Here is a 22,198-nt window from a genome sequence, read left to right as displayed (position 1 = left end):
ACCCTGCCCTGAAGAAGAAGTGATCTCAATCAGTGCCTGACTTGCAAAATTGTAAGGATGGATATCCGAAAGTTGTTTTCAACAAAACAAGCGCCAAGAACTGTTGCAGCAGCAGTATCAGCAGCTGACAACAATGACGTCACCAGCAGTGATGACATAGATGATGTTTCAGGTTTGTGAATCTTATTAGAAAGGTGACTGACTCACTGACACTACTTTTCCGGTTTGCTAATGCTAGCTGGCTATCATAACATAACGTTATGTTATAATGAAAATGAAACATAGCAAGGTACTGTTACGGTACATGGTAAGAAATCAAACAAAGGATAATACTTATACAAATAAAGTGAATAACAGGCTGATAGTCTTTGATATCTGCACTCTGGTTGACTGAGTAACAAGTGAAAAAGAATGATGTAACGTTAATGTTACAGCTAGTAAACATGGAGTAACCACATTAAGTATGCCCTTATGGTAGTATGTATGTATACAGAACATGACTCAAATCTATCCTAAGATGTAACGCTAACTAACTAAGTTTGTTTAATGTCCCAGGGGGGATTTGATTTCACAGTACTATACACAGGCCAACAATACATGTAATATATCGTCATATAACACAGGACAAGACTCTAAATACAATATGTGGTGAGCACAGAGTCTGCCCTGATATACATACTGTAACATAACTAGCCTCAATCCATCAATTATGTAATTCTATACAAATATAAATGATGGTGACTGACAGGGGGAGCTACGTGTGCTGACCTCCCTCTGTGCCCAGAACCACCACAATTAGTTTGCTTCATTAAAGGGTGTGAATGTATATGTGTTCTCCAGTGCCTTTTGTCCGCTTTAAGGTGGTGGTAAGTTGAAGGTTGAAGGCAAAATTTTCCGCCGCGCTCTGCGCGCACATTATATTCTCCCTCTGGGCTAAGCCCCGGATCTCCTACGATCCTAAATCCGCCCCTGTAGCTAAGTAAGTAATCTAGCTGACTATGACTGGAAACGAAGTACTATCCAGTTAGAATTATAGAAGATCTAGTTGTGTTTTCCTGCTGGTCTCGCTGCCTGGGTTTGAACAGACTTGTGGTGACTAAAAATGGCTTTAAAAAATGCCTTTCCACCAAAGAATATATATATATATATATGCCATATATATGCGATATATCATACCTCCACTATGATTCATATGCCCTAACCCTTTTTTTTTTTTTTTTAAACATGCTATGATTGGAAATTAGAGTGTCTGCTCTCGGCTGAGGGCTTCATCACGTCTCGCGCAGTATCAACCAATGAAAATGCGCAGGGGCGTGGACAACATGCAAGATACGCCCCTATGTTTGCATACATTACTGATAAAGCGAAAGACAATGTTGTTTTCACCTATCTATTCACATAGAATAGTTTGTCTTTGTCATTGTCAGATGTGCATGCAAATATAGGGGCGTATCTTGGACGCACTCTACGCATTTTCATTGGTTGATACTGCGCGTGACGTGGTAAAGCACTCAGCCAAGAGTACCTGAACATTTCATTACCATCTGGGTGGGCAAATTCTAGATGTGATATTTTTATTCCTATACATCCCTAGAAAAGTCTGGGAAAATGCCTATTTTAAGTAGATAATGTATAATGTGTATATTTAAACTTAAAAATTCTGAAAACAATAAATGTACCCATCCATGGGTTTGACCTTTCATCTTTTTTTTGTGGACCTGAATGCAGGACACTGAGGCCGAGGCAGATGAAAGGTCAAACCCATGGATGGGGTACATTTATTGTTTTCTGAATTTTTATGTTTAAATATACAAATTATACATTATATATAATTTGTATTTTAATCTGTAAAATATACAGACTTTTCCAGAATAGAAATCTAATCAGTAAAAACTAATCTAAAACTAATCTAAGCAAGCCTTTAGAATATGGATAATAACACATACAATACATACAAATCTTACTTACTCCTCTTACTGTAGGCTATTGTCTTTATATAATGTGTGCATATAATGCACTTTGAATTGCCCTTGTCGTATGAAATGTGCTATACAAATAAACTTGCCTTGCCTAAACCCTTTTGGAAGGTTTTGTTTATGTCCAGGTTTCACACATCTCTGTAGTTACATGATCAGTGAGTGAGTCTAGTTGCTGGTGACCGCTAGGACCATAGGCAGATGCCTTGTTGGTAAGTAATTTGTTCAAAGCAAAAAAACAAATAAAGTGTGTGTTTACCCCCTCAAATAAATTAAATTAGCCCCAGTCAGATCCATATTTAGAGGTAAGTTACCTCAGGTAACTTTAGCTAGCAAGCTAGTTTAGAGTTAGTGGTAATGTTTATCTAGCTAGTTACTAAGCGTCCTTATTACATTTATTTTGAACTTATATTCTCAATTGACTTTCACATTGATCTAATTACAGTTTTTCCCAATTGCTAAAACACAAAAGCCAATTCTCTAAACCAAATGACCAGTTCTCTAAACACATTTAATAAAACTAGCTCCCATTTGCCAAAACCATAAACACATTTCACATGAAGACACAATTCACAAAACACAATCCTCCTTTTCTCATAAGTCTAAACACATTTTGTCTTGCTAAAACACAAGTTGCAAAAAACTCTGCTCAAATTCTCAAATTAAAGCTCATGTGATGCAAAATGCTTGCCACAGTCAGCAACATTTGAACACAATGAACACACCTAGCTTCATTCATTAAACATAACGACTCAAAATTTAAGACACTTGTTGCAAATTATTGTGGTGTGTGTGTGTGTGTGTGTGTGTGTGTGGTATAGTTCCATAAATACATTTTAAAAACATCACACCCTGAACATTGTTTTCAGTGAGTATTGTTGTGTGTAATGGATCCTCTGTAGTGTTTGCATTGAGTTGTGCTACAGTACAGTAGTGTACATGTTACGGTACATGTGGGAATACAGTACATGTGGGAAAACTAGGGCTAGGGTTAGGTGCTAGGGTGCTAGGGTTAAGGTTAGGGTTAGGATTAGGGGTAGGGTTAGGGTTAAGGTTAGGGTTAGACATGCCAGCATGTACCAAGTCACCCTAGCACCTAACCCTAACCCTAGTTTTCCCACATGTACCGTATTCCCACATGTACCGTAACATACATACTGTATTTTCTGTAGATTTACATATTGTTCATATGAAACACACACATCTATGAATGCCCAATACTCTACAGTGATATATTCTGAGAACAGATACTGTAAGGTTTCTAAAAATGTGCTTTGGCAGTTGTGAAAAAAAAGAACATTCTCACACACTGAACATTGTGTTTTCAGTTGTTTTGTTGTAGTCTGTAATGATGCATATAGTGTTTACATTTTTGCAGGCTTTGAGCAGCTGTTTTGGTGTGAAAGTTTGAGTTTTGAAGAGAGAAGGTGTGGTTTTGCTTATGTAGCTTTAGAAAAGTGTGTTGTGTTTAGAGTTTTGGGAAAATGGAGGGAAGTTTTGTGAAATGTGTTTTAGCAATTGAGAAAAACTGTATAATCAAAGCTGTAAAGAAAATACAGGTGATGAACAAGAATAGAAATGAAAGAACCAAACTAAGATTGTTTTTGCCAATAGCTATGAAATACATCTCTTAAAAATGTCTGCAAATGCTGAATCACAAAACACGAACGGAATGTACACTGTTTTCACTGTCACTGTCGAAATACAGTATTATGTCTGAAAAAGCTCATATAATTCTGAAATAACACTGGCTACAATTGTGTGTGCATGGGTATGCCTGTCTACACAACACATGAAGCACAGAATGTGACAGTGTGTGTACCTCAAATGTACTTTTTGAAGTTGCTGCATACTTTCTGTACAGAGCAAGAACATAAAAAAATGGTCACATCTAATGTCTTCCCTGGCAATGCATCTAGTCTATTTCATTTCATTGTATATATTCTGCTAATATTTTCTAGACATGTCAATATGATTACTGCAAATAGTGAAAATACCACCGCTCATCCCTTATCAGACTTTGCTGAGGTGCTGGAACTAAAGAGTATCAATAGAGTGCAAAATAACAGTCACTCAAACACTGTGCAAAAAAACTGTTTATTGTGAGCTTTCTGTCATATAGGAATATGATTACTGCAAAAATGCACCAAATCATTTTGTTTTGAATGTGTTCTTCACCGTTTTGAACACAGTATGTTAACAATGAAAAAATGTCAACTTTGTCGCTTTTACCACGTCACGCGCGGTATCAACCAATGAAAATGCGTGGGGCATCAACCAATGAAAATGCGTGGGGACAACATGCAAGACACGCCCCTATATTTGCATACATTACTGATAATCGGGGAAAGAATGAAAGCATGAATGTGGAAAAGAAAGAATGAATGTGGAAAAGAATGTGGAAAAGAAAGAATGAATGTGGAAAACAATGTGGAAAAGAAAGAATGAATGTGGAAAACAATGTGGAAAAGAAAGAATGAATGTGGAAAAGAAAGAATAAATGTGGAAAAGAATAAATACATATAGAAACGTATTGCGTTATACTGTGTGTATTCATTGATTTATTTGTTCATACATTCATTTATGTGTCTATATATTTATTGTTAATTTTGGCAGACTTGGTCCTCCATAGTCTGGGGACCGAAAGCTTGCAATAAACATCGTTTTTTGCACAGATTTGAGTGAACAGATGCTGCTTTTTTGCACTCTATTTGATACTCTTCAGCTGCAGCACCCCAGCTAAATCTGATCTGGTATTTTCACTATACTGGGAATTAACATGGTGAAATGCATTCATAGACAAGGCTACGTCGTCATGATTACAAATATGCCACTTGAAATGCATGAAATCCAAGTTGTGTCTTACATACACGCAGGGGCGCCGCTAGGGGGGGGGGGTAAGTTAGGACGATTCTAAGGGCCCAGCACTGACAGGGGCCCAAGAGAATCTTTTTTAAAATATATTATATTTATTATATATAAGGAAGTTAATGTAGCCGACTTAAAATTATAATTATATGTATTAAAAAAAAGTTACAAAAGAAACAAACTGGAGTTTTATTTCTCTTTGTTTGACAAAATTAAGCCTTATTATTATTTACCCCTCTATTTATTCATGGGATGGTTCAGTCCACCGCGCGCTAGACTAGAGGAACGTTACCACAAACATTCTGACAAGGAGATAGACGATGACGTCACAGGCGAAGTCTCAAAGTCAGGGTCTCAAAAGAGAAAAGTAAAAGTAAAGAACGAGGAGAAAGAAAGAAATACACAAATTAGTGCTGCATGATTGGAACGGTTGTTTTTGCCGACAACAGACTAGATGAAAAATCCAAGCACTCAAGTTCATGAAAGATAGAAAGCTCTCAAACTACATTACCCATCATCCTCCAGGCCATAGAGTTGGATTATTAATCTCGACAACTGATTGATAAATTGCAACACTCTCATTGTTGTGTTTACAGTGTTTCACTGTACAGTTTCAACAAGTCAGTATGCCGGTATGTTTATATGCATATAACATAATTACACTTCTAAACACGTCCATGTCCTGTTCCAAACCGCATATCAACCCTCAGATATATAACAATATATGTGACGCAGACATTACATTACGACATTTCAGCAGAGAGAGAAGTGCTTATAATGCTTATAATCTCTTATAGTGCTTATAATCTCTTTTTTCAATGCCTCAGCCCGCTGTTTAATGTGGCCAGGGTAAGCATGCTTACCAGCCAATCAGTAGTTCGTTCATTCCGATAAGAGCTACTGATTGGCTCTTATCACTTTCAAGTTCACTTAACATTTCACCTTACTTTCTCTCGCCCGGCAGAATAGCTTATGCCAGCTAGCTCAAATGATCTAAATAATAATAATCAATAAGGATAACTTGCTTGATTTTGTGAATATGGACATTACTGTCAGCGACCTAAAGGGATTTCGTAGACTGGACTGGACTGGAAAAACACAACTACTGGCTAAAGGCCGCCCGAAGCCACCACTCACCGATCTTCACACCCAGAAAGGGAGAGTCGCTAGGGGTTACAGCAAGCCTGGTATCGTATGAGCGGTTTATATGATTCGCGAGGCTGGTGGCGATCTGTGCTTGTTTATATGGTTTGAGTACTGCTGTACTGCTGGTTATGGCTCCTTATTTAAGACTTCCTCTGCTTTTACCTTTGAATGTAGGCCTGTGCCGTTGTGTTTGGAGAGAGAGCTGCTTAATCAATCGCTGAGATAGGCCTAATGTCGCTGTCCGTGCCAGTGGTTCTGGACCAAAAGTGTTTGAGATAGTTTGAACAATGAGCACCCCTGATATAGTCGAAACTGGCAACAGTTTTTTTGGTTTTTGGTAATCTGATCACAAAGTGACCCTACAGTTTATTAGCGGGTTCTAGGGCATCAAAATTGCATTTCCTTGAAACTGCGTTCACTGATAACGTGTATGTGTAATTATGTGTATTTCTATATCTTATGCTTACCCAATCTAAAAGCTCACGGCACGTGCCTGTTGTCTAGGTTGATGGGTGGTTTAGGTGGGGGGGGCCCAAAATGATATTCTGTCATGGGGCCCAGAATCTCTAGCGGCGCCCCTGCATACACGTTCGCCTAGTATTTGACTGATTGTAGCCCAATCACGAATGATCCCAGTATTGTCGCTTCAGTTGGTTGTATTGTGCTGCAGCAAGCCCACGATATGTTATTGCTTTTATTTTATTTATTTTAATCATGTTCTTTTACCAACTGCTAAGACAACAATATAGTAAACTAGTTACTTGAGCTAGCTAAAGATATTGGCCCCCAAATCATTTTACAACTTAATTAATTATGTTATGATGTTTCTGTCGAACTCCGTAAGTAAGCAATGTAAGCAACGTATGTAAGCAACGCAGGGTGCGTTCGTAAATTCGCTCTGAGAGCGCCGGAGCGCACACTGGGTTCAACGTCATAAAGGGACCAGGTCATTTGATTGGACAAGAGGCATTCCATGAGTGCTGATCAGATTTCCAGGGCGAATTTACGAACGCAGCGGTAATATAGCTAGCGAACAGAAGACGGAAAAATTGTCAGATCAGATATATAAACGGGTTATTTTGGTAAACTGGACACATTTTGGGAATATATGTGTTTACTTTCATGCCTGAAAACATATTACAACTTCATAAAATGACATGTTAACACTTGTAAAGCCCAAATTACAGCTTTTAGCCAACAGAGGTTTAAAATGGAGGTTTAACTTCGGCGCTCCCGGCGAAATGCATACTGGGAGGCAGTATACTGTGTAAACCAGGTAGGCGGCCCGTGGGCCATTGCTGGCCCATCACCAATAATATTTGGCCCAGCAAATTATTTTGAGAATCCACTTTTCTTTTTCTTCCCCCCACAATATCGGACCAACAGTCCCACATATAGCGGCTATAATGTCCGAATAGAGAATCTACCTCCACCTGAATAATGCTTATTGTACTTTTATCCATGTTGAGAGTGAATGACACAGGGACAGACAATCAGGCAGCGGGGTGCACCGAAGCGCACTGACGCTGAACCCCTCATAGTGAATCAATAAGTAGGTGGACAACGCGTGGTGCTGAAATAGCCAACATGCAGTGTGGTTTGAAAAAAATAACACCAGCTCAGTAAATCATTCAAACGTAATGTTTACTTATATGTGACTGCAACACACATATGAACAGTAACAAAGCAAATTCAGTTTAATTTTCTGAAAAACATTGACAACAAAATCTCCGCAAAAAAAAGCAGAATCCGCTTGATCATGGAGGGCGAAGGGTGATGGTGCATAGGCCTACGCTACTGAAACGACTGAGCAAACACGCTATTAGGGATAATAATTACAATGAGCCATTCATTCAAAATATACAAAATACAATTAGGTTATTCAATTCAATAACGACAGGCTTGGTACTCACTTAATGTGAAAAGTGGCATCTCCCATCGGTCAGTATTTGCTTGATATCTGGTGATATGGACGTCACTTTAATCCGCAGGCAGTTCTCAAGGTTTTTATGCATCAATCGATTCCTCTCGTGCGTCTTTATCGCATTCATTGACGAAAAGGACGACTCGCATGTATAGGTGGAAGCAGTGTTTCCCCTAGGTTTGCTGCCTTGGGGGGGTGGCATGGACCGTGGCATGGACCCCCCCCCCCCCAGGGGGTAAGACCCTGCCTCATACCAGCGTCATGTCCAGGGGTGTACTTGTACATTAAGCCGCCTCACGCTACGGAAACAGGAGATAGGCTCCTGCCCTATGGGCCATTAGGCTCCAGAACCATCGGTTTTCAAGGCTACTTGTATGTGGTCTTGACTACCTATCCACTTTCTCACCTGGTTCTTGCTCTCTCTCTCTCTCTCTCTGGTGTGCCGACACCATCCTGCTCTCTCTCCTTCTCTCCCTCCCTACCCTCCTCTCTCCCTTTTTCTGTCAACCAAAAGGTAAACAAAACAGCCAGAGTATTTATAATCTAATAAGAGGCATAAATTGATCCATATCAATTTATAACATAATTATAATTGAATATTGGATTGCTGTGGGCAATCCAGTCAGATAATCATGTCATTTTGACTTTACTCTCTCACCTGAAAAAAAAATCGTATGTCCAACTATAAAAAACAGACATTTCCAATGCTTCAATCAACTGTCCATGTACTGTAAATATGCCATTATGGTATTACCATGAAGCCCAACTCTAGCAGAATAAGAAAGATAGTATATCTACTTTAAGTAAAATAATAAAGTGCCTCCAGTTAGCTCTTTAGCTGGCAAGTGTGCAAGGAGACTAGCTCATCTCATCACCTCTGAGCTAGCTAGCTTGCTAGTTCTTTGACACTATTTACACTATGGAACTATAGTCAGACACTTTCTAGTCACGATAATAACGACCAATTTTAACCAACTTTCTCTGTCAGAACACTCAGCAATTATATTTGCTAACGTTTGAACTTGCTTACTTTCAATCTGCAAACATCACAGACGGCAAAAACTCTCGCGTCTCGCGCGCACACTTGCGCAAAATCTTGTATTATTCTCCAGCGCTGGCACAGCGCGAAGTGTGGAGATAGGTCTGGCTATGCGAGACTACGGCGGACTAACATTACCAACGAGCCTATGGGCTTGCCACTCGCCAGATTCGGGTTGGGTGCGTTTAAAAAACGCGGATATTTTAGCCTGCTTGTCAGATGTTTGGTGTCTACGTCCGTAATAATTCCTCTTTCTTGGGGGGGCGGGGGGTTCCGTTGGGAGGGCGGCCCGCCCCCCCCAAGGCAATGGTAGGGGAAACACTGGGTGGAAGGGAACATTCATTGTGAACACGGAAAATGTGAGTCTCTCACAACGGCTTTGCATTGATGAAACCAGGTAGGATGAACGCATAGTTCGCTGTCCATTCCTCGTTAAATGCCCTGTTTACACCGTCAACTTTCCTCTTTAGACCTTTGGAGAGTGACATTATGTTTCTCTTGCTAGCTAGCAGGTTAAATGTTTAGCTAACTTCACCCAGCACGCAAACAACCAATCCAATAATAATGTGATTGTCTGGGAGGAGGGTGGAATCATTATCCGAATAAAAGTATGTTAAATAATTCTTAGAAAAAGTTAGGCTGCGCTACATCGTCAGTCCACACATTTATTATTTAAAAATATGGAAAAGGGTGAAACTACGTTTCAACGTTGTTGAGAATCACAACACAAACTCGCTAGTTACGCCAAAATACTGCAACAACACAATGGATTGGACTGCTATCTAGTTAACTATAACACTACTTTACATTGTTAGCAGGCTCACAAAACAAGCTGTGTTAGTTGACTAGCGATGTGTATATTTTTCGAAAGAAAAGTCAAAGCATTAGAACGTGTCATAATTTTTAACAATCAATTACTTAAATTAGCCTTTAATTATGTTCTGGCCCGCCATCTAGTGGCTCATAAAAGATTTGGCCCAAGGCCAAACTTAATTGCCGACCCCTGGTGTAAACGGTCGGCTGGTTTTCGCATACTTATTATGAATTTAGTAGGCAGTATGCAGTATATACTAATTGAGTATGCTAGTATGCAGTATGCTAGTATACCATTCTGAACACATCAGAACATCAGGATTTTTGGTCGTAAATATTGAACACATATCGACCATTTTCAGGATATCTTGGTATTTTATCACCTGCTACCCCTCCCCTCTCTGCTACCCCTCCCCTCTCTGGAACACACGCTGCCTCAGGAAGGCCTCCAAGATCTCCAGGGACCCATCCCACCCTGGGAACGAACACTTTGTTCGGCTGCGCTCAGGCAGGCGGTTCAGGACCATGTTCGCACGGACAAATAGACTGAAGCTCAGCTTCTACCCTAGGGCCATTCAGGCCCTGAACACAGCAAAGACCTAGGTTCTAGGCCCTGGACAATCTAGACAATTTGATGGCAGCTACTAGATTGTAAACATAAGTGCAATATTGAAATACAACTGTGAACATTCTAAACCTGCTAACTGCGACACTTTAATGAATGTGCAACAAATACTATGTGCAATATGACAACCCTTGTGTACATAAGGTTCAGATATAGGAAAAAGTTAGGATATTTATAGCATAGCATAGAGTACAGCACAGTGTTTTATTGTATAGTATAGTAGTATAGTATAGTAGAGTGTACATAGCCTTTATGTAAACCAGCTCTTTTCCCTTTTATATTTTACCCTTGGCCCCCTCGTTTTTAGTCTTTTTTCCAAGCACCAGGGGAGCCCCCCCTCCTAAATTTCGTTGTATGGTACCTGTACTGTATTAATGACAATAAAGACCATTCATTCATTCATTCATTCATTCATTCATAAAACATCACCGCTTGGCTTTAATGGTTTAACCGCTAGTTATATATATTTTTTTATAATGTAAAAAAATAAATAATACGCGCACGCGCTTAGCGCGCGGGGATTGGCCTCACCGCCACTAATGTGAAAATTCCTGGAGGAAACACTGGATCTGTATCATAACCCAGTAATGGGTACTACAGGGAACCACAGTGGTTCACAGGTGTTGGTAATCCTCCATATTATCAATACACTTTCTGGTCAAGGGCCAAAGTGAAATAAGAGCATGTAGAGATAGTCCTAAAATATACTGGTTGTTTACCCAAATGCATGACCAGAGGAGCTCGGATTTTCAATAGTACACGCATTGCTCTTTATTTTTTTCCCCAGCCAACTATAATTATTTTGAGTGGTTCATGTAAACAGGGGCGCTGCTTTCAGAGAAGCAAAAACGAAAAAATGGCTGTTGAGGACGGTGGCTTTGGCTTCCAACACCTATGTCACCACTAACACCAACACAACCTCCACAAGTCAATACTCAGCACAGCCTAGAGCATTCTGCCCAAGCAAGGTTCCCTTGGAGCCTTAGGGGCTGGACACACCATGACTAGACAGAGGTATCTGATGGACAACACAAATGTCATTGGGAAGCAGTCATAGCCAACCCAAGAAGTGGGAAAATAGACAAAATAAATGACAACATCCCATGGTCTTTCCATGAACTGTGAAATTATAAGCTTATGATGAAAATCCCCAAAGCAAAAAACAAGCAGCCACATCATTCTTTATAGTGACCATTAATACAAGGTTTAGCATACTCTGAATTGAACATGCAATGCATCCATCCATGCATCCTTGGTTTGTTTAGGAGTTCTGTCCAACCAAACAGGATACCAGTTTTCCCCGGTAGTTCATTTTAATGGCATGTCACTTCTCACTGTAAAATGACCAAAATAAGCTAAAATACGTTTAATATAGATTGTTCTCATCTTTACAAGTGAGCAAAGACATGGCAAAACGGACATTCTGTAGATGGAGACACCTGGGTTGGCATAATATGAAGTGTGTCATAATAGAAAATATGATGCAAATACTGTTAGCTACATTACATTGGAAACTTTGGGGGAAAACAGCAGGGATAGTGTCACAATGCAATCCATGAGAAAAGCCATGCGATTGCCACAAGCAAACATCTAAGTTGTTTATTCTGCAGAAATGACTATGCAGGGTGTGGAAGGCATAGTCAGAATGAAAGGCACTAGTCATTAAGGCTCTCCTTCTGTGTTGTGTCTTGCCTCAATTAAGATAATTGGCTTCAAACAATCCATCCCCTCCCATTACCTGGGCCTCAAGGAGAGCCTAAAATTGGAGCAAAATCTGATTCGGAAAGGTCTAAAACTTTGGAAACATACTTTAAAAAAAATAATGCTTCTGGCCAGCTTTTCAGTAATTTCTTGATTTAAATACTTACATTTTGAGATGATAAAAAAGTGAAGAGGGATGTAGTTTTGGTTTTTGGTTCCTATTTTGAAACACGGTAAGCCTCAGGTCGGTTACGCTTCCGACCGTGATTTCTAGACGTTTGTCTTTGGGTCCCTATAATTGCACCCACACTCAACCTGGAGGGCCACCAACAATCCTTCCATTCATAAAGCTGAAAGTGCCTCTTAGTGGCACATTTGGTTTATTAAAACGTTATATCTGTATCCCAGTCACTTCCCAGCTAAAACAAGCTATCTTTAGCTACTGTACCACTTTCCACTTAGTCACATCAACCTGCAATTATTGTCTCCTCCTTACTCTCAGGCAGTGTGGCATCCTAACATCACTGGGACAAACTAGAGAGACTCTAAACACAGGCAAACGTGTCTCATTCAGTCTATGCCTCTAAAAGTGAAGCAACCATCACCTCAATAATTCCAAGTAATCTGCCAGCAAAGACAAGCCTACAGACAATCTACACCCTAATAAACTTGACTATTCTCTCGTTAATAAGTTAATCTGATATGAATGATGGGTAAAACCTAACAGTATATTAAGGTATCCTTGCTCTAATCCTGTGTGAACATAAATAGATTTAGTGCAGAAAGCAATAGAATTAGTGCAGAGGCTTAGATCAAGTTATGAACACTTTACAAACCCCTCCAATACCCCCACAGTAGCACAGTGGTCCTTGATCTCTGCTTTTATCTTGTACAAAGATAATGAGATTGACAGAGGCCTATTTTCCCATATTCTGTGAGAAGCCACACAGTAAATAAATGATGATTATAAGACTTGGGCAACATCTTTGTCTATAAATACATTTCACATCAGAAACACTGCAAGAGGTATTCAATCAGTTGGGGTTTCTCTGTTTAAAAGTACTACTTTGACCCATATGGGTTTTAAAAGCCTTTCTTTAATCTGTAAACCGAACCAACTCCTACATTAAACCGAACTCCTACTTTAAATTGCCCATGAGAATGACTGAGCTATGAAATAGATGTTTTGAAAGACTATTTTGCACACTAGACATTAGAAACCATGAAGAAACCAAAAGACCATTTCAATGAAATGGAAAAAAAGATACAGCTATCAATTAGATTCAAAACATCTTTGCTTACTAATTTGGGAAACATAACACAAATTTGATCTATGCTTGTAGTATCTTGTGCCAAGAAAATAGGATAGTCAAATGCCCTTTTTTCCCACGTTGTGTGAGAATCCCAGTCATAACCATTGGAAATGAAACAAATGAAAGTGAACAAAAAGTTAACCTTTCTATCACTGTCCTGTGATTTCGAAAAGGCAGTAAGAATGTCACCACACCATGACAGTGGTTCAAGAGTGATGGCCAACGGCCAACCCTGACCTATAAAGAGCAATGTATAGACGCTAAGACGGTGATCAAGCATGCCACATCATCTTTAAGAACAATGCAAGTATGCAAGACTCTGGAGACTTGACATTGGAGTGATCTTTCAGGTGTTTAGTTAACTTCCATTCTATCTTATGTACTGTACACGAAGATCCTGTCCTATAAGAAGCAAAGATGTTAGCCATGACTGGGTCTTTCCAGGGCACAGGATGTGCATCCAGTCATTAATTTACATTAAATGACACACTGTAATTTTAGACTGGGAGGAATTAATCCTGACACACAAAATCCTGGATACAAATAGAAAAAGAAAAAAAAACTAATGCCACTGAGCTTTCATGGTGAAAATGTGCTAGAGTGCCATGAGCTTGTAAAGTTGTAAAGTGTTGACTCTATCCCCTGCGACTCTGTCATTTAACTAAAGGGGTTTACCAAGGATGCCCATGGCTGAACTGGCTGTCTTCTGTGGGTTGTACAACTCTGAGAGAGTAAAAAGAAATTATGCAAAAAAAAGAACAATTTATGACTTCTGGAAGCATAAAAACACATGGCCTGGTAAATCCTACAACATACTGTATGTAGCTCAATTAGCTACAGCTAAGGTAAAAAACTGCAATGCATATAACTATGCATAAATACAGTACACACACACACACACGCACACGCACGCAGACACACTTATATATATATATATACAGTATCATCAGACAAACAAAAAAGCAATATTGAGGCATACTGTACAATAGCCTCACGATCTAGGTGGCTCTGTTCACTGCATGTGACCAAAATGTCCCGAATGACTGTACAAATTGTGACTGTACAAATATGCAATTATTTGGGGTGTGGGCATTTCCTCCTCGCCTATGATGACATCAATAAACAGTTGAAAGCATAATGGCAAAATCAAAGACAGGTTTATAAAAGTCAGAGATCAAAACAGATAGATGGAAAACGCTTGTATTTTCAACACTGCATAGTCTTACGAACTGAGATTGCGAAAAAAATTACTGGCAGGACAGGCCAGGAGACTATGGTGGAGGCTAAGGACACAAGACTCTCTACAGTCTGCACACAAAGACTCAATTCTGCCCCCTGGTGGAGCCAACTTTTACTGTTGTGTATTGATACACAGGCATGCTGTGCGTACTCCACATTTGACACAGCAACATAATCACATCAAACAGGTTTCTTAAAGGACCAGGGTGGACAGTATGTACAGTAAGTCTGTTGAAAATCTGCCACCTCTGGCCACTATGGCAAAATTCAGTTTGAAGTTCTAAATAGCAACATCCTTTCTAATAATAATATAACCCATCGACTTGCAGTGTCTGACATTAGCTGTTGTCTTTGTGCCTGCACGCACGATTCGAAGAGGCAGCCACCAGAGACAGAAAGGTGAAAATCAACTCCCCTAGCCAGTAACAATATGTTTTGTATACAAAGTGTGTCGGGTAGGACACTCCATTTTAGAAAACACTTTCACAGGACTGTAAATGAAACTTAATATTAAACATTATATATTTGTTTGTTTATTTACAAGTGCACTGGCCTGAACTGCTGACTGGAAAACCCCATAGAGACCAGAGAGTCAATGGTCTGGGCCCTTCTACTGTTTACCTTTACACAGAGGGACTGCAGACTCGGGAGACAGAAGGAAAAAAAGCTTAAATAGAGAAATATTACAGTCTTTATTTTTCCACGGAAATTTCTCAGCCATTTTGTCAATACAATTATTTTTGAGACTATGAATCTACTTAAGGACTGCACAACCAGCTGTATTTAAGAAGTGTAAATATGGATACTGGTAGAACACTGGAACACTGATGTTGCTATTCTTCAGTAAGTCAAATTAAAAACACAGCAATTGAGAAGTCAAGCACATATAGTTATAGTTATATTCATTCAACTCTGCACATCATTATAACTTGAATTAAAGACTTCATACTGTATACCCACAAAAGTCAAAGACCTGAGACAAAGGCAAAATAATTCCCTGTTGGAGGTTTAAATCCCTGTATGTGCATCTCCATTGAAGGAGAGGGAGGAGCCCTGTGTTTAAATGCTATGAGAGGGCTATCATCCTGAAGTGGCATGCCTCCTCTGAGGACATCACACCCTTCATTAAAGCTGACATCAGGGCTGGGAGGGGCTAGTATAGTAGGTAGATCCTGGGTGATGCTGGAGGCATATTTGGTATAAATACCTCAAGCCCAGTGCCTTGGGAAGCAGCAGCGGGACTCCAGATCTAAGGATATAAAGCACCGTACCGGGACAACAGCCTGACCTCACTTTTCTTTGGAGCTCAAGCCTGCTGGTAGGTGTGCCTTGCTTTCAAGTCAGCTCTTGGGGAGTGGGCATCTCACCCTTAGTGCCTTGTGTTGGGATATACTAGCAGTGAACTGTGTGGAGGGTGGAGGGTGGGGGGCATATGGTGGTGGCTGGCCTCATCACGCTTCTCTCTAGTGTGTGGCCTCAGGGCTTCCTTCTAGCTTGTGGCTTCACTATTAGATTAGATCAGATTCAACGTTACTGTCAATGCAAAGTACCAGACAACGAAATGCCAACGAAAAGTCAACTGCAGTAAGTCACCACTATCATGGGAAAGTGGCTGGGCTATCATGGTCATAGGATGGGATTTCCCATGCATGGGAGTCTGAATCTGAAGTAGCTCTGTATGCCAGACTGGAAACTGGGGGGCTGCAACATTCAGTGTTTGTTTCCGACAATTCTGAGACAGAAATACTTGTTTTGCTGGGGCACATGTCCTGCTGTAGAATAGACATCTTCTCACTGTATAGTGAAATATACAGTATACTGTAGGCTAAAAGATGGTTGAAAAGATGTATGTAAATGGTTCATTTGTTTCTTGCAGGTTCAGCTACTGAAGATGGACCTTAGGGTGACCAGCGTCGTCCTCCTCCTCCTGGTCTTGGCCGAGGCAACACCTGAGAGATACTACCATGTGCAAAAGCATGCCAAGCATGTGAAGCAAGTGCAAGTGAAGGCCCATGTTCAGAGTAAGTCCGAACATCTTAATGTTGATCTGTATAGTGTGTTATTCCTCTAAAAAGTTATGTTAACAATTTACATCAAGAAAAGATTAAGGATAAAGGGTTTGTAAGGAGTTTATGATTTTGAATAATCTACGAACAGTTACAACAACAATTCAATGATTAGAACTGTGTGATCACTACTTTGCTGCTAAGGGTACCAAAAGTGGCATGCTCTTATCCTGTGTGCCCTAAAGTACATTTAGTGCACAGGGGATGATGAAAAAAAATCACAAACACACACTTGTCATTGAGTTATAACTGTTGATTACCGTAATATGATTAATCAATAAACTAACAATGGTCTGTAAACTAATTACAAATGTTTTACAAACTTTTAAAAAGTATAATGTAAGGTCTTTACCATCAGCTTTAGGCATGCACTTGATTATTTTATTTTTTATTTAGATTATATCAATACTGTAACTACCAACTCTGAAAGAAGACACTGGGCAAAACTGACCCAAAATATCAAACATTAAGAGGATAGCCTGGCTACAGTAGATTCAATTGCATATATTACAGCTTTATCAAATGGGGATTAAAGCATAACATAACTCTAAACACATATCTAGGGTACAAACTAATAAGCCTGGTTTACTAAAGTGTTGCTAACTAACCTGGTATGCAAGATTAGGAATCAATGTAAAATTGCACAAAAAAAAGTTTAATTTAATCCGTCCAGTAATAAACCTGTGCCTGCTTTCCCAGACACAGATTAAACATAATTCTAAACTAAAATACATCTTGAATGGATAATCTCCAAATCTCCCTATTTGATTTAGTCAAGGTCAGAGATCTCAGACTTCAAACTACTTGGTCACACCTGACTAAGACACTTGTGACAAAACAATATCATGGAGAGGTAATCTTTTGACCTCTCGCAAATACACACTCCTTCATCAACATAATCTGAATCATAAATGTATGATTAGACTGTAACTACTCTCATGCTACAGCTGACAGCTGATAATTAGCCGTGCCTCCACAGAAACTCTATGTACAATAGAGTTTCTGTGGAGGCACGGCTAATTATCACTTCTGTACACCTCATAAAAAGAGCGCCAAAGCACCAATGTATTGCTAGCTCCCACAAAGCAATGCTCCCAAGATGCCAGTTAATTCTAGAAAATCAAAATCTCCCTCTGTAAAATATTCTGATGTTATAGGGGCAAAGCATTGGAAATTAAGTTCAGTAGCTTTGTTAGAGATGTTTTGATGGTCTGTCGTCTAACATATAAATAGAACACTTTTCCACAGTCAACATTGAGGCCTCAGATTTGAAAAATCTCCAAAACAGCTGTTACCACGTAGCACTGGGCACACCCAAACAAACCACTTGTGCCATATTCTTTTCAAAACAAACACCCTAAAAAAGTATTTAATATTGACACCACAATCTATAGATATCTCCAGAAATGTCTATATAGAACAAAACAATGTGATTTTTGGTGCAATTAAAGCGCAAGGTGGTTAAATGTGGGAGTCATGACAGTTCAAGGCTCAACTCTTGGTTATGGCACTGTGCTGACCGCGGTCAGTGCATATTATCACCTCCTGTTTGTGGGGTTTTCCTTGTCTGCCAAATTGTCTAGTTCTGGCACACACCACTTCACTGTGGTTTTAAACCTACTCTTCTGTGGCCTTAAAATGACAGCCCTGTCTCTACATTTTGTTCTCAATGTACTGTTTTCAAAGAGAAAAAGACAAAGATGTTTTGATGCATACTCCACGAATCATTCAACAGAGTCCTTACTCTGACAGTAGCCTGAAGTTTCAAACTGATTGTTGACATTAGCTCACATTGTATGGGAAGACTGTATTATATAACATTACTAATGACATTAATAATATTATTAATAATATTATTATTATATAACATTACTTGAGGAACAGCGATGTTCCTGCTAATGAATCATAACAATTATCTTTTCATCATTTAACAGTTGTAGGTAACTGAACTGGGACTACAGTACCAATTCAGTCAAATGGTTGGGGTCATATCAATAGGTATTGTACAAAATAAGCTACTGTATTAGAAAAAAAGACACAGAAAATGGGGACCCATACTGCCAACACAAAAAGTGATTTTCGGTCTGATTTTCATAGAATTCAGAACTTGCTACACATTTGAACTTTAACACTGCATCCCAATATGACCCTGATTTACCTTCATATAACTTACCCTCTGCTTCCTCTGCTGTAGAAATTCAACAATAAAAGGTAAAAATGGTTTAAGGTGACACACAAATGTCAGCAACGAGTATGCCACTAACCATATATCATGCAATAGAGACAACCTGGGTAAATTAAAGGGTTCTGTAGTGTGGGCAAATTAAACTGAATTAAATGGCTACAGTAGTGAATGTCAGTCTCAACATGGTGAACATGAACCCCAGTGTTTGTGGGAACATCCTCTTGCTGGTGCTTTCAAGACTACCATGGGAAAATAATCTTGTCCCCACAAACTCTAAATACATAATCATAGAGCCATCCCTCCCAATGGTTTTAAATTAGGCTGTGATGTTTCAGAGTGAAATACCAAAGCTGAGGTTACTCAAGGATCAAGGAACAAATAAGCAGTTGAAATTAAAGTGTTCTAAGAGATTAATGAAAAGAATCATGTGACTAAAAGGTGTTTGCATCAAGCTTTTTGAAAGGCACCAACAGTAGGTATTACTGATATCGTGATTATACAATACATACATACATACATACTTAATTTGCTACAGTGAGTGTTTTTGCACAGGATGAACATCTGAATGAGACGTACATGCAAAATGTAAATCTTTGTATGTGTTTGCAATAGGACTCAATAGGACAAACAGAAGAAAAAAAACATGATTGGATCAATGAGTGTAACAACTGGTGCATGACAGAGTTGTTCATCAATACCAATACAAAATAGGGCACATATATGAGATTCATCAGCTTTCCAAAACATCTAAAATCCATTTGGGGGCATCACTGAGAGTAAATCAACAGATTATTAAATTTAAATTTAAATACTTTACTAGATTCAGTTGTAAAATAAAAAGAGTCATCAGTTCAAAAAATATATGACTCCAGATACAGTATGTTAATCTTAAATGGAAAATGGAATAAAACTCTAACCATCAATCTTCTTCAGAGTATAAGAACTTGAACTTAAATCAATTACTGTATATTGTAGTTGTTACCTGCATCTTAAGTAATTACACATATCCATTTTCCAGCTGTTGTAGGCGAGCCAGGTATTCCAGGCTCCCCTGGTGAACCTGGACCAATGGGTGCTGTTGGGCCTCCTGGGAAAAGCGGCGTGGGACATTCTGGACCACAGGGCCCACCTGGGCCTTCCGGTCCAGCTGGCTACTCTTCAGCTGGTAAGCCTGGCACCCCAGGTGGCCCTGGGAAACCAGGTAGCAATGGCTTGACAGGTGCTCCAGGCCAGCCAGGTGGAGCTGGACCTATGGGTCCAAGAGGGTCACCTGGTTCCCATGGCAGCCCCGGAGCTGCTGGACTCACTACTGTTGGCAAACCTGGCGGACACGGCTTGCCTGGAGCAATGGGACCAAGAGGTGAGACTGGACTGAAAGGACATCCAGGTATCCCTGGTCTGCCAGGCCAGAAGGGGCAGACAGGACATGGTATTCCAGGGGCAACAGGTCAGACAGGTCCAAGGGGCCCAGCGGGTCCATCTGGTATCCCTGGCTCACCTGGAGTTGGCAAAAGTGGTGCTGCTGGATACCCTGGGGAGCCTGGAAAGTCAGGTGCTCCAGGTAGGGACGGAGGTCCAGGAGCCAATGGTATGCAAGGGCCAAAGGGCCACACTGGGGCCCCAGGGATGGGAGCACCAGGAAAGGCAGGTCAAAATGGTACCCCAGGTTTGTCTGGGCCGATGGGACAGAAAGGTCCCCAGGGACATCCTGGACAGCCTGGAGCATCTGGCTTGCCAGGTGTTGGCAAATCAGGTGCACATGGTATGCCAGGAGAAAGAGGAGCTCCAGGCACATCAGGAACCACTGGTCAGAAGGGAGAGCCAGGGCCAATGGGTTTCACTGGTCAGCCAGGTGTTGTTGGGCCTGTGGGCCCAGGTGGTCCAGCGGGTGCTAGAGGAGTCATGGGAGAGCTAGGTATGGAGGGACCTAAAGGTGATATCGGTATGGTAGGAGCACCAGGGCCAAAGGGAACCAAGGGAGACCAGGGAGCTCAGGGTTACGGAGGAAAATCTGGTTTGCCAGGGGCAACAGGCGCTCCAGGACCACACGGACTCCACGGACCTCAGGGTCCCAAGGGTGAGCAGGGCCATACTGGCGCTACAGGTTTTTCAGGTGCAAATGGGCTCGCAGGAGCAAAGGGACACACAGGAGCACCTGGAATCCCAGGGCCTAGAGGTGAGAACGGAGTGCCAGGGGCGAAAGGACATATGGGGCCTTCAGGGCCAGCTGGTCAACCAGGTCTTAAGGGCCACACAGGTCATCCAGGACAACCTGGCCCTGCTGGGGCGACATCTAAGGGAATCTCTGGTCCCCAGGGACCACCAGGAATTACTGGGTCCAGAGGTCACGATGGTCTTCCAGGTGCTCATGGACCTCCAGGCCCACCTGGTGCCCCTGGTGAGGTGGTCTACCATCACGAGAAGAGCATGCCCATAAAATCCCATGAGATGGTGATGCCTCATCATGAGATGATGAAAGCCCCAATGTCTGCCTTCAGCGCTGTTCTGACTAGGGCTTACCCCGAGGCAGGAACACCCATTCCTTTTAACCAGGTTCTGTACAATGGAGAGAACCACTATGACCCACACAGTGGCGTATTTACCTGCCAGGTTCCAGGTCTCTACTATTTCGCTTACCATATGCATGTCAACGGTGCCAACGCACTGGTAGCACTCTATAGAAATGGCGAGCCAATCATGTTCTCCTATGATGAGTACAACAAGGGTTTCTTGGACACACTGTCTGGCAGCACTGTACTCATGTTGAATGCCCATGACACCGTCTTTATTCAGGTACCTGATGAGGAGACAAATGGCATCTTTGCTGCCGATAACGTTCACTGCTCTTTCTCTGGGTTCCTGATTGCCTCGACGTGATGCACTAAATAAAACCTCAAAACCTTAACAATCTATGAACTACTTAAGGAGAAAGTCCAGTTTACAACTGCATTTGAGATTGGGTTTTCATTGTAGAATGAAGAAAATGTTACATATTCTACAAGTTTAATTGTCACAAGCACATTTTGGATAACTGAAAAGAGCATAAATTCTCCGAAACAGTCCATTAAGAGAAGCATTCAGTTCATGAGGTATTCAAAGTAATGAGGGGATGGATACAATTTAGGATTTTATTGGTTTTTCACCATTCCCTTTTCTTCCCTTTTCAAAATGGTTTGAAGATACAATGGTGCTTTATAACTGCCTGTAACATTTACAGCAGATTTTTGTTTTGTTTTCAGTGTGTTTGATAAATGTCTGTCTCTAAAAAAGTTTTACCTGTAATATACATGCAAAGGAAATCAT

The 22,198-nt window shown here is 40.6% G+C and overlaps 2 protein-coding genes across 2 annotated transcripts in view; one reads left to right on the top strand and one right to left on the bottom strand.

Annotated features, from left to right (window-relative positions):
* Window positions 1-22,198, bottom strand: part of nt5dc1 (5'-nucleotidase domain containing 1) — a 72,699-nt gene that overhangs the window by 34,906 nt on the left and 15,595 nt on the right.
* col10a1b (collagen, type X, alpha 1b) lies at window positions 16,536-21,772 on the top strand (the record flags this gene model as incomplete). Its single annotated transcript, XM_080526127.1, has 2 exons — window positions 16,536-16,665; window positions 19,914-21,772. 2 exons carry the CDS (start codon window positions 16,536-16,538, stop codon window positions 21,770-21,772), a joined length of 1,989 nt encoding a protein of 662 aa, XP_080382253.1.

This window comes from Nansenia antarctica (assembly GCF_963989245.1).
Source record: "Nansenia antarctica genome assembly, chromosome: 3".
Classification (NCBI taxonomy): Eukaryota; Metazoa; Chordata; class Actinopteri; order Argentiniformes; family Microstomatidae; genus Nansenia; species Nansenia antarctica.
Note: the sequence above shows the minus strand (reverse complement) of the source record. Positions and strands in the feature narration are given on the sequence as shown.